Source organism: Rhinoraja longicauda, unplaced genomic scaffold, assembly GCF_053455715.1.
Source record: "Rhinoraja longicauda isolate Sanriku21f unplaced genomic scaffold, sRhiLon1.1 Scf002285, whole genome shotgun sequence".
NCBI classification, from domain to species: Eukaryota; Metazoa; Chordata; class Chondrichthyes; order Rajiformes; family Arhynchobatidae; genus Rhinoraja; species Rhinoraja longicauda.
This window is the reverse complement of record NW_027603498.1, coordinates 1-14,000: the sequence shown is the minus strand read 5'-3', so window position 1 is coordinate 14,000 and position 14,000 is coordinate 1. Positions and strand designations below refer to the sequence as shown.

At 43.1% G+C, this 14,000-nt stretch overlaps 1 protein-coding gene across 1 annotated transcript; it reads right to left on the bottom strand.

Moving 5' to 3' along the window:
• Window positions 1-1,463: 1,463 nt before the first annotated feature.
• LOC144591841 (alpha-1,4-N-acetylglucosaminyltransferase-like) lies at window positions 1,464-8,028 on the bottom strand. Its single transcript, XM_078395854.1, has 2 exons — window positions 7,600-8,028; window positions 1,464-2,060 (listed from the first exon to the last, which is right to left on the bottom strand). The coding sequence occupies exons 1-2, from the start codon at window positions 8,026-8,028 to the stop codon at window positions 1,464-1,466; spliced, it is 1,026 nt and encodes a 341-aa protein (XP_078251980.1).
• Between the last annotated feature and the right edge of the window lie 5,972 nt (window positions 8,029-14,000).

Below are 14,000 nucleotides of genomic sequence, written 5' to 3'. Positions count from 1 at the left end.
TGTGTGCAATTTTGGTCTCCTAATTTGAGGAAGGACATTATTGCTATTGAGGGAATGCAGCGTAGGTTCATCAGGTTAATTCCCGGGATGGAGGGACGGACAGATAATGAAAGAATGGGTCAACTCGGCTTGTATTCACTGGAATTTAAAAGGATAAGAGGGGATCTTATAAACACATATAAATGTCTTAAAGGATTGACAGGTTAGATACAGGAAATATGTTCCAGATGTTGGGGGAATTCAGAAGCAGGAGTCACAGTTTAAGAATAAGTGGGAGGCCATTTAGGACTGAGATGAGGAAAAACTTCTTCACCCAGAGAGCTGTGAATCTATGGAATTCACTGCCACAGAGGAGGTGGAGGTCAATTCACTGGATGCTTTCAAGAGAGTTAGATTTATCTCTTTGGGCCAAAGGAATCAAGGGATATGGGGAAAAAGCAGGAATGGGGTACTGATTTTAGATGATCAGCCATAATCATATTGAATGGAGGTGCTGGCTCGAAGGGCCAAATGACCTACTCCTGCACCTATTTTTCTATGTTTCTATGTTTGTACCACCTGTTTAACCAAAGATACTACATACTGGGGACGCATGTTGGGGAAAATGGCCAACATAGGGAACTTTAGGAAGTTGGTGAGACAATAAATAGATTCATCATGGTGTTTGGTTTCCATCGCACAAAACTAATCAGGGAGTACTGTAATACAAATGGGAATGTGGGTTTCTAAATAGCAGGGAACATAAAGTTCAAGATAACCCTGGGGAAAGACAAAGATTTAAGGTTGCAGGGACATTGATCAATGATAATTTATTTCAAAAATGTAGAAACCACAGGTAACCATAGTGTCTTGAGAATATAAAAATGCTGAGGGTGCTATGAATCTTTGAAACACTTTGGGTTCTCTAGAGTGTTTCCCGGTGCATGCTGTTAAGGCATTAAATGAACTGACTTGTTCATAAAATTCACCCCTGTTCTATGAGATGCTTTATTTGTGTCTGTTCCTATCTGAGCTGGGCTACACTTAACGGCAGATTCAGGGTACAGGAACAACACCAAATTCCCTCCTACCTGCAGTTTATGGGAGAGAGAGATGGAATGCATCAGTGAATGTGTCAGTGGTCAGAGAGAGAGAGAGGGAGTGTGCTAGTGAGAGAGAAAAATTGTCAGTGAGTGAGAGAGAGATTGTGGCAGTGAGAGAGATGGAGTGTGTTTGTGAGAGAAATGGAACGTGCATGGAAGAGACATGTTGTGTCAATTGGTGTTTGATTCTAATTTAAATTGGACATGGGAATTGGAGTGTATCCAGATCAGAAGTTGTCAGAAAAAATAAGTATAACAGTGAATGTTTCACAAATTTTAATAATCCCCAAATGTGTTGTATGTATATTTTACATTGTGACTTTTAAAAATTCTGTCGGTTTCATTCTTTCGCTCATTGCATAATACAAAGGCCTAAAACATCTAACTATTATTCAATTTAGTTAAATTCCTGTATGTAGTTGGACAATATAACTGGAAAAAATGTTCAATTAATGATCCACTTCCAGCAATGACTTTCTTTTTTTTCCTGGAATTCATGTAATTCCAGACATGCGCACCATAAGTAGCTGAGAATTTACGCTCCACATCCTTCTTTTTCCAGTGAACAAAGTACTTCTGCCAAGCTGGATATGAGATGGGGTAGAATCGATCAATGATCCATAAAGAGATGCCGTTGCATTCTTTGCCAATGAAGACACGTATGTTATCCATCTGACACCATCTCTTCAGCACACGGGTAATCAGTTGAGGACCTTGTCGGCCCCAAAGAAATCCAATGTATTTGGCCACATAATCTATCATGCAATTCCAAAGAAAAGGATGGTGCCTGGGATTGAAACCCATTGCACCCATACTGATAGAACCTGCGTGCTGTGGACACGTAAAGTTGCCAAATGGCATAGACTTCATTGATATAATGTCAGTGTCCAGGTAGATGCCCCCATACTTCCACAACAGTGCTAATTTGCAGGCATCACCAAACACATGGAGCCAATACTTCTCCTTTTTGGGGTTTACCTGTGATGTAATGAAGAAAGAAACATTATCTTAATTGCAATTCCTTCTAAACCTTCAGACCTATCCCTCAATCCATGTTAAGCTGTCAGGTCCACTCCTCAATAAATAACTCTATCCTCTCTTCATCTTTGTTCATGCCAGATAGAGAGTCATACGACTATATGGGTAAATACTTTGGCAAATCACATCCACCTGATCACTGCACTCATCGGTTCTACCCCCATTTATCTACAATAGATCCGTGGTGATTCACATGATTACCGAGATCCTTCTTAAATAGTTTGAGAGTACCTGCCTCCAACCTGCTGTCCAGGCTCATTACCTTATCTATGCCTCTTATGATGTGATCAACCTCAATGAAGTCACTTCTCAGCCTCCTGTACTCAAGTGAATAAATATACAGCCTATCCAGCCTCTCCTTATAACTCAAAACCTCCAGAACTGATAACTTCCTCAAAAATCGTCTTTGCTCCCTTTGCAGTTTGTTATTTTGACTGAAGTAATCCAATCCAGACCATATAGTGGTCATTAATATCTATTTTAAACATCGAATATTGCAGCAACAAATATTTAAAAATCTATGAATTCATGCTTTATAGATGTCCAACCATTAAACATTCACTGATTTATTTGGCAGAAAATCCCAAAGATTCACCACATCACCCTCTGACTGAGAGAAATTCCTCCTGAATTTTATTCTGAATGGCCAGTTCTATTTGGAGATAGTCATCCCCTTAATTTAGACACATTGTGAAGGGAAACATCATCTCAGTATTTACCCTGGGAAGCACCTCACGAATATTAGACATTTGAGGGAGATAACTTGTGGGTTTTCTAATCTCAGGTGAGCACTGGCTCAAGGTGCTCAATCACTGTTATACAGCAAACATGCCTTGCAAGGAATCAACCTGGTGCAACTTTACTGCACTCCATTTAGTGCATTCATTCTTCCTCATTCAGGGATACCTGACTTGGACACAAATTTAAGATAGACTGAGTCAACGTACTCCCAGGATGAAAATAGTCAATGCACACTCCTCTGATCATGTACATGTCCAAATGTCTTTTAAGTGCTGTCACAGTAGTGCCTCAAGCACTTCCTCCAGCTCATTCCATAGACAGACAATTCAATGTGTGGAAAATCAGGCCTCACAATCCTATGGTGTGCATTCACCTGATGCATGTCCCTAATGACATTAGACACGTCTATGAGATCACCGCTCAGTCTCCTAAGCTTCAAGAACAAATTCCTAGCCTGTCCAATCTCTTCCTATAATTTAGTCCTTGCTTCCTGGTTAATATCATGGTAAAGTCCGAGCGGCGGACCTGTTGGCAGATCTAACCCAGGCAAGGAAACTCAACCGGGGAGACCGAAGTCAGGAAGAGCCATAGTAGTGGGTGACTCCATTGTCCGAGGTACGGACAGTAGATTCTGTGGCGGCAGGCGGGACTCGAGGATGGTCTGTTGCCTCCCTGGTGCCAGGGTTCAAGACATCATGGAGCGGCTTCAGAACATCCTAGTGAGGGAAGGCGATCAACCGGAAGTAACTGTGCACGTGGGCACGAACCACGTCGGGAGGAAGAGAAAGGAGATACTGCGACGTGAGTTTAGAGAGTTAGGAAGAAGACTGAGAAGTAGGACGTCGAAGGTGGTTGTCTCTGGACTGCTACCTGTACCTCGTGCTAGTGAGGGCAGGAATAGAGAGATCGGGGATATGAATGTATGGCTGAGGGGCTGGTGCAGGGAGAAGGGATTTAGATTTCTAGACCACTGGGATCACTTCTGGGGTAGGGGTGACCTGTACAAAAGGGACGGGGTTACACCTTAACAGCAGGGGGACCAACATTCTGGCAGGTAGGTTTGCTAGTGCTACAAGTGTGGCTTTAAACTTAGTAGTGGGGGGGAGGGGTTGACACACTGGGAATATGGAGATGGAGTTCATGGGGAAGCGAATACAGGAGAAATTGCAAAGGACTCTCGAATGAATGGGGAGGGAAGTTCTAGAAGGGATAAGAGAGTAAGGTCAGGGCCAATTGTGACCGGCGTGAGAGGGGAGGTGAATACTGAAATTAAAGTATAGTATTTAAATGCGCGAAGTATAAGAAATAAAGTGGATGAGCTTGAGGCTCAGTTAGACATTGGCAAGTATGATGTTGTGGGAATCACTGAGACATGGCTACAAGAGGACCAGGGCTGGGAACTGAATATTCAGGGCTACACAACATATAGAAAAGACAGACAGGTGGGCAGAGGGGGTGGGGTCGCTCTGTTGGTGAGGAATGATATTCACTCCCTTGCAAGGGGTGACATAGAATCAGGAGATGTAGAATCAGTATGGATAGAAATGAGGAAATGTAAGGGTAAAAAGGCTTAATGGGAGTTATCTACAGGGCCCCAAACAGTAGCCTCAAAATAGGGTGCAAGTTGAATCAGGAGCTAAAATTGGCATGTCGCAAATGTAATGCTACTTATGGGAGATTTCAACATGCAGGTAGACGGGGAAAATCAAGTTGGTAATGGACCCCAGGAAAGAGAGTTTGTGGAGTGTCTCCGAGATGGATTCTTAGAACAGCTTGTACTGGAGCCTACTAGGGAGAAGGCAATTCTGGATTTAGTGTTGTGTAATAAACCTGATCTGATAAGGGGTCTCAAGGTAAAAGAGCCATTAGGATGCAGTGATCACAATATGATAAGTTTTACTCTACAAATTGAGAGGGAGGAGGGAAAATCGGAAGTGATAGTATTACAGTATAGCAAAGGGGATTAGAGAGGCATGAGACAGGAGCTGGCCAGAATTGACTGGAAGGAGGCCCTAGCAGGGAAGACGGTGGAACAGCAATGGCAGGTATTCCTTGGAATAATGCAGAAGTTGCAGGATCAATTTATCCCAAAGAGGAGGAAAGACTCTAAGGGGAGTAAGAGGCACCCGTGGCTGACAAGGGAAATCAAGGAGAGCATAAAAATAAAAGAGAAGAAGTACAACGAAGCAAAGAACAGTGGGAAGCCAGAGGATTGGAACTCTTTTAAAGAGCAACAGAAGATGACTAAGAAGGCAATCCGGGGAGAAAAGATGAGGTACGAGGGTAAACTAGCCAATAATATAAAGGATGATAGTAAAAGCTTTTTTAGGTATGTAAAGAGGAAAAAAATAGTCAAGGCAAATGTGGGTCCCTTGAAGACAGAAGCAGGGGAATTTATTATGGGGAACAAAGAAATGGCAGACGAGTTGAACCAGTACTTTGGATCTGTCTTCACTAAGGAAGATACAAGCAATCTTCCAGATGTTCTAGTGGCCAGAGATCCTAGGGTGACGGAGGAACTGAAGGAAATCCACATTAGGCAGGAAATGGTGTTGGGTAGACTGATGGGACTGAAGGCTGATAAATCCCCTGGGCCTGATGGTCTGCATCCCAGAGTATTTAAGGAGGTGGCGCTAGAAATTGTGGACGCATTGGTGATCATTTTCCAATGTTCTATAGATTCAGGATCAGTTCCTGTGGATTGGAGGGTAGCTAATGTTGTCCCACTTTTTAAGAAAGGAGGGAGATAGAAAACGGGAAATTATAGACCAGTTAGTCTGACATCAGTGGTTGGGAAGATGCTGGAGTCAATTATAAAAGACGAAATTGCGGAGCATTTGGATAGTAGTAACAGGATTGTTCCGAGTCAGCATGGATTTACGAAGGGGAAATCATGCTTGACTAATCTTCTGGAATTCTTTGAGGATGTAACTAGGAAAATTGACAGGGGAGAGCCGGTGGATGTGGTGTACCTCAACTTTCAGAAAGCCTTTGACAAGGTTCCACATAGGAGATTAGTGGGCAAAATTAGAGCACATGGTATTGGAGGTAGGGTACTGATATGGGTAGAAAATTGGTTGACAGCCAGAAAGCAAAGAGTGGGGATAACTGGGTCCCTTTCAGAATGGCAGGCAGTAACTAGTGGGGTACCGCAAGGCTCGGTGCTGGGACCGCAACTATTTACAATATATATTAATGACTTGGATGAAGGGATTAAAAGTACCATTAGCAAATTTGCAGATGATACAAAGCTGGGTGGTAGTGTGAACTGTGAGGAAGATGCTATGAGGTTGCAGGGTGACTTGGACAGGATGTGTGAGTGGGTGGATGCATGGCAGATGCAGTTTAATGTGGATAAGTGTGAGGTTATCCACTTTGGTGGTTAGAATAGGAAGGCAGAGTATTATCTGAATGGTGTCAAGTTAGGAAAAGGGGATATACAACGAGATCTGGGTGTCCTAGTGCATCAGTCACTGAAAGGAAGCATGCAGGTACAGCAGGCAGTGAAGAAAGCCAATGGAATGTTGACCTTCATAACAAGAGGAGTTGAGTATAGGAGCAAAGAGGTCCTTCTGCAGTTGTACAGGGCCCTAGTGAGACCGTACCTGGAGTACTGTGTGCAGTTTTAGTCTCCAAATTTGAGGAAAGATATTCCTGCTATTGAGGGTGTGCAGCGTAGGTTTACTAGGTTAATTCCCGGAATGGTGGGACTGTCATATGTTGAAAGACTGGAGCGACTATGCTTGTATCCACTGGAATTTAGAAGGATGAGAGGGGATCTTATGGAAACGTATAAGATTATTAAGGGGTTGGACACGTGAGAGGCAGGAAACATGTTCCCAATGTTGGGGGATTCCAGAACAAGGGGCCACAGTTTAAGAATAAGGGGTAGGCCATTTAGAACTGAGATGAGGAAAAACCTTTTCAGTCAGAGAGTTGTGAATCTGTGGAATTCTCTGCCTCAGAAGGCAGTGGAGGCCAATTCTCTGAATGCATTCAAGAGAGAGCTAGATCGAGCTCTTAAGGATAGCGGAGTCACGGGGTATGGGGAGAAGGCAGGTACGGGGTACTGATTGAGAATGATCAGCCATGATCACATCGAATGGTGGTGCTGGCTCGAAGGGCCGAATGGCCTCCTCCTGCACCTATTGTCTATTGTCTATTGTCTAAATCTTTTCTTCTCTCAATCAAACTTAATGGAATCTTTCCTGGGTGATCAAAACAAAACACAAAACTCCAGGTGGGGCCTCACCAACTTCTTGGGCACCTGCACCATCATCAACATCCTAACCTATACTTAATGATATTACTGATCTCGGCCAGCATGTCTCGTCATTATCACCTCCCCACAGCCAAAAATTGTTCATTGCGGACTCCACTTTTGCTTGGTCATTGGTGCTGCCTCAGATTTGTTTTGAACCTTTTCATACCTTTAGTTACTCTCTCACCGACTCTCAGTCTGAAGAAGGGTCTTGACCCGAAATGTCAGGTATTCCTTTTCTCCGGAGATGCTGCCTGACCCGCTGAGTTATTCCAGCATTTTGTGTCTATCTTTATGTCTAATGCCTTCTTCATTACCCTGTCCACATATGATGTTACTTTCAGTGAATTATGTACTTGTACTCCTAGCTCCCTCTATTCTACAGCCTTCCCCAGGGGCCTAAGGTTCACTGAGAAAGTCCTACTCTGGTTTGACAACCCAAAATGCAACACATCACACTTTCTTCTTATTGGTTACCTTTTGATACCAGGATTTCAACGGAGTATCTTCAAACAGTTCGGCAGCGTTTAAAGGTAGAAGGACAACATTCTTCACTGAGGAGAGCAACGGGATGAGTCTGTACTTAGGCTCTGGATACTGGCTCAATTTGCCACTGAACCCCTTCATGAAGAAATAGATTGGTTTATCTGGGTTTTGACGAGCAGTGGACTCCACTGAGCAAGCTACCAATGGCTTCAGCTCCACATTGTCTGACGTTTCCACAAACATAATCCCAGGATTCAGGAGTGGAGGAAGATCCTCCGTGGTAGCTTCATCGTCCTCTTGTGACATTCTTAACATGTCATTACGATCCTTGCCTTGTGTTTCCATATGCCAAGTTTCATACAGCAGGACACAAACTCCAAATGTGATGATAAGGAAATATACCTGAAGCTTGGATTTCATGATGTGGCCTGAGATTCTTCTGAAAAATCTCCTGTGAAAAAATGTTGGGTCTTTTGAATATTAATAACATTAACATGAGAACAATTATTTCCCTTAGCAGTAAGAATCAAATACCAGAGATTCCACATTTATGGTAATTATTAGATTGATTCGAGGTGAAATTGAAAAGTATAATGCGCCGAGGGTGGAGTGGCCTGAAATTGTTTGGTCACTTTGGATAGGAGCATGCTGTGAAATCTGAAATATCAAAAGACAACAATTGCCAAGCAATTAGAAATCTGATTTATTTTATGGCTCCAAAATCTACTTGAATGCTTCAGTATCATTATTTATCTTTTTGAAAGATAGATTCATGATTAGTTCAGGCGTCAGAGGTTCTGGAGAGAAGACAGGAGAATGGGGTTAGGAGGGACAGAGATACATCACCCATGATTGAATGGCGGAGTAGACTTGATGGGCTGAATGGACTGATTCTATTCCTATCGCTTATGATATTTTGTTAAATGAGTGGTTCTATAATTTTCTGGTTTCTTTTACTCATTTTTATTATATGTGGAAAGTACATCATCAGTTATCCCTTCATATATGACGATAGTTGAGTTGTGCATTGAAAATAAATAAATGGTGATTACAGGTTCCAATACCAGAGCAGCAGTTAACAAATAGAATGGCTGATGGGAAAGTGGATGTAATGACACGCAACGCTGAATACAGGACTGGCAGTGAGAGGTTCATTAATATGGGATAATAAAACGATGAAGTGTGTTTTCTTCAATGCAAGGGGGGTGTAAAATCGGATAGACAAGGATGGAGTTAAAGGAAAAGAGAGCATAGGAAAAATTAAGAAACACTCCAGAATTAACGGGACAGAAAGCTCACAAATGAATAGGAGAGAATGGCCAAGTGTAATAGGAATCGTTGTGAAAGCCGAGATGAGCAAAGGATTAAAAATACTGTATATGAATGCGTGAAGTATAAGAAGTAAAGTGGATGAACTTGAGGTCAGTTAAAGATTGGTAGGTATGACATTCTGGGGATTACAGAGATGTGACTGCAGAAGGATCAAGACTGGGAACTGAATATTCAGGATTTTCCGTCCTATAGAAAGGACAGGCAGGTGGGCAGAGGAGATGGGGTAGCTCTGTTGGTGAGGGGTGGAAATCAGTTCGTTGCGAGGGGTGACATTGGGGCTGACGATGTAGAGTCACTGTGGATAGAGTTGAGGAATTGTAAAGGTAAGAGGACACTAATGGGAGTTATCAACAGACCCACAAACAGAAGCCTGTAAAAAGGGTGTAAGATGCAGCAGGAATTAAAATTGGCACACAACAGAGGTAATGCTACTGTGGTTGTGGGGGATTTCAATGTGCAGGTAAGGTGAGAAAATCAGGTTGGTTCTGGACCCCAAGAAAGGGGGTTTATAAAGTGCCTCCGAGATGTATTCTTAGAGCCCCTTGCACTGGAGCCTACCAGAGAGAAGGCAATTCTGGATTTAGTGTTGGCCAATGAACCAGATTTAATAAGGGAACTCAAGGTAAAGGAACAGCTTGGAGGTAGTGACCATAATATGATTAGTTTTAATCTGCAATTTGAGAGGGAGAAGTTTAAACCAGGAATGTCAGTGTTGCAGTTGAACAAAGGGGACTATGAAGGCATGAGAGAAGAGCTGGCCAAGGTCGAATTGAAAAGGATCCCAGCAGTGGAACAGTAACGGCAGGAATTTCTGGGCATAAACCAGAAGATGCAGGATCATTTCATTCCAACTAGGAAGAAGGATTCTAAGGGGAGTCAGAGGCAACCGTGGCTGACAAGGGAAGTTAGAGATGGAATAAAACGAAAAGAAAAGAAGTATAAGATAGCAAAGAGTAGCGGGAAGCCAGAGGATTGGGCAACTTTCAAAGGACAACAGAAGACAGCAAAAAGGGCCATACGCGCTGAAAAGATGAGGTATGAAGCGAAGTTGGCCAAGAATATAAAGAAGGACAGTAAAAGCTTCTTTAGGAATGTTAAGAGAAAAAGATTAGTAAAGACAAATGTGGGTCCCTTGAAGGCAGAAACGGGTGAAATTATTATGGGGAACAAGGAAATGGCGGAAGAGTTGAACAGGTACTTCGGATCTGTCTTCACTAAGGAAGACACAAACAATCTCCCAGATGTACTAGAGGACAGAGGACCTAGGGAGACAGAGGAACTGGAAGAAATTTGTGTGAGGCGAGAAATAGTATTGGGTAGACTGATGGGACTGAAGGCTGATAAATCCCCAGGGCCTGATGGTCTGCATCCCAAAGTACATAAGGAGGTGGCTCAAGAAACAGTGGATACATTGGTGATCATTTTCCAATGTTCAATAGATTCAGGATCAGTTCCTGTGGATTGGACGGTAGCTAATGTTATCCCACTTTTCAAGAAAGGAGTGAGTGAGAAAAATGGGGAATTATAGACCAGTTAGCCTAACATCGGTGGTGGGGAAGAAGCTGGAGTCAATTATTAAAGAATTAATGACGGTGCATTTGGATAGCGGTAAAAGGATTGGTCCAAGTCAGCATGTATTTATGAAAAGGAAATCCTGCTTGACTAATCTTCTGGAATTTTTTGAGGATGTGACAAGTAAAATGGATGAAGGAGAGCCAGTGGATGTAGTGTATCTAGACTTTCAGAAAGCCTTTGGTAAGGTCCCACACAGGAGGTTGGTGAGCAGAAAAAGAGCACATGGTATAGGAGGTAAGGTATTGACATGGATAGACAATTGGTTGGCAGACAGGATGCAAAGAGTAGGAATAAATGGGTCCTTTTCAGAATGGCAGGCAGTGTAGAGTGGAGTGCCGCAAGGCTCGGTGCTGGGGCTGCAACTATTTACAATATATATTAATGAATTGGATGATGGAATTAGAAGTAACACAAGCAAGTTTGCGGATGACACAAAGCTGGGTGGCAGTGTGAACTGCAAAGTGGACGTTAGGAGGTTGCAGGGTGACTTGGACAGGTTGAGTGAGTGGGCAGATGCACGGCAGATGCAATATAATGTAGATAAATGTGAGGTTATCCACTTTGGCAGGCAAAACAAGGAGGAAGATTATTATCTCAGTGGTGTCAGATTAGGTAAAGAGGAAGTGCAACGAGACCTTGGTGTCCTTGTACACCAGTCACTGAAATTAAGCATGCAGGTAGAGCAGGCAGTGACAAAAGCTAATGGCATGTTGGCCCTCAAAATGAGAGGATTTGAGTACAGGAGTAAAGAGGTCCTTCTGCAGTTGTATAGGGCCCTGGTAAGACCACATCTGGTGTATTGTGTGTAGCTTTGGTCTCCTAATTTGAAGAAGGACGTCCTTGCTATTGAGAGTGCTGTGTAGGTTCACGAGGTTACTCCCTGAGATGGACTGTCATATGAGGTACGATTCGAAAGACTGGGCTTGTATTCACTGGAGTTTAGAAGGATGAGAGGGGATCTTATAGAGACGTATAAAATTATAAAAGGACTGGACAAGCTCGATGCAGGAAAAATGTTCCCAATGTTGGGGGAATCCAGAACCAGGGTTCACAGTCTAAGGATAAAGGGGAGGCCATTTAAAACTGAGGTGAGAAGAAACTTTTTCACCCATAGAGTTGTGAATTTGTGGAATTCTCTGCCACAGAAGGCAGTGGAAACCAATTCACTGGATGAATTTAAAAGAGAGTTAGATAGAGCTCTGAGGGCTAATGGAATCAAGGGATCATGTTCCCAATGTTGGGGGAGTCCAGAACCAGGGGCCACAGTTTAAGAATAAGGGGTAGGCCATTTAAAACAGAGATGAGGAAAAACTTTTTTAGTCAGAGTTGTGAATCTGTGGAATTCTCTGCCTCAGAGGGCAGTGGAGGCCAATTCTCTAAATACATTCAAGAGAGAGCTAGATAGAGCTCTTAAGGATAGCGGAGTCAGGGGGTATGGGGAGAAAGCAGGAATGGGGTACTGATTGAGAATGATCAGCCATGATCACATTGAATGGCGGTGCTGGCTCGAAGGGCCGAATGGCCCACTCCTGCACCTATTGTCTATTGTCTATTGATATGGGGAGAACGCAGGCACAGGTTACTGATTGTGGATGATCAGCCATGGTCACAATGAATGGTGGTGCTGGCACGAAGGGCCAAATGGCCTCCTCCTGCACCTGTTTTCTATGTTTCTATGTTTCTATGTTTCTAAGATGAACTTAGAACCTGGGTCAGGGTTTGGAATTATGATATCATCCAGCTGCAGTTCTTCTCCAGCCAGTACCCAGAGGACTGGGGAGTGGCCAATGTTGTTTCTTTGTTTAAGAATGGAAGTAGAGAGAAGCCAGGGACCTATTGACCAGTAAGCCTCATGTCAATGGTTGGAAAACTATGAGAGAATTCATTTGAGATAGGGTTACTTTGTAAGAGAATGGGTTAATTAGAGATAGCCAGCTCGGCTTTGTCCATGGCCGGTCTTGTGTTAATAACGATTGAATTTTTTGAGGGACAGCCGAAGGAGATTGATGAAGGTAAGGTGGTGGATGGTGTCTACTTGGAATTTTGTGAGGCTTTTGATAAGATCCCTCATGGTTGGCTAATCCAGAGGATTAAGATGTAAGGGATTCTCAGTGACTTGGGTATATGGATACAGAACTGAGGTTTTGGAATTCATAGATTTCAGAGAGTTGTGGTGGAAGGCAGATATTCTGGCTGGTTGTCTGTGATCAGTGGAGTTCCACAGAGATCTGTGTTAGGACATCTATATATAAATGACCAAGACATGAATGGAGATGGGTTGCTGAGTAAGAAATTATATTTAGTGATACAATAAGGGGGTAAAACAATGAGTCTACCCAGGTAGTCCTGTTTGTGGACATTGGGGAATAGGTGGACACATGCTGTGCATATTGAAGCTGGAGGAGTGGAGGGAGGATTGACTGTAGATACAAGATCAGCAACAATGGTTAGACATTCCCCAATGGTGTGGAGGGTGCTGAGAGGTATTGTCTGAGAGATGGCATCAAAACCATAAACACTGTCCTTGATTTGATGATGAGGTTTAAAGAGTCATAGAGCTATAGAGTGTGGAAACAGGCCTTCGGCCCAACTTGGCCACACCAGCCATTAAGTCGCAGCTACACTCATCCCACCTGCCTGCATTTGATCCATATCACTCCAAATCTGTCCTGTCCATGTACCTGTCCAACTCCTTCATAAGCGTTAGGATAGTCCCCACCTCAACTAACTACTCCGGCTGCCTGTTCCATACATCCACCACCCTTTGTGTGAAAAAGTTACCTCTCAGATTCCTATTAAATCATTTCCCCTTCACCTTGTATGTCCTCTGGTCCTCAATTCACCTACTCTGGGGAAGGGACTCTGTGCATCTACCTGATCTATTCCTCTCATGTGTTTGGGATGGTCAAACTCATGCAGGTGGGACTAGTGTAGGTGGGACATGTTGCTTGCTGTGGGCAAGTTGGGACAAAGGGCCGTTTCCACAGTGTATGACTATAAATCTATGCTCCAAAATGATCTTCGCCACTCCCACATTGACAATACCATCTTAAGTATCTTAATCTGTTCAAAGTCCATCATTAACTCCAGCTGTCCAGAGTTCTCTTCTGTCTCCAATAATATTCCATTTGGCAAATAGTGTAATTTCTTTATTTTATGTCTCCCCTTCTTCAGACTTGGACCATGGGTGATCTCAGCCTGGATTTTCCATGAAAATCAGTTTTGCCATTTTTTTTTGTATTGGGACAAAGTGCATAATTCAGAGAATGAAGAGCAACATTTTCTTGATGCTCTGATCTTTTGCATTACCACGACTGAGTGTACCAGTGGAATCAATACCAAAATGGGTCCTGATGACTAAATAGGGAGAGATTTCCTTACTGACAACAACAGCAGACAGCAATGTTGGGAACACTGTTGGGGATCAACAGCACCTGACCAACCATCCAGAATCTATCACCTTCTGCCACAACCTCTCTTTGTTT

Coding starts and splice junctions, on each gene's coding strand:
- LOC144591841 (XM_078395854.1), bottom strand. CDS start 8,028: ATGAAATCCAAGCTTCAGGTATATTTCCTTATCATCACATTTGGAGTT. Junction 2,061..7,599: donor TGAAATCCTGGTATCAAAAG/GTAACCAATAAG, acceptor ATTACATCACAG/GTAAACCCCAAAAAGGAGAA.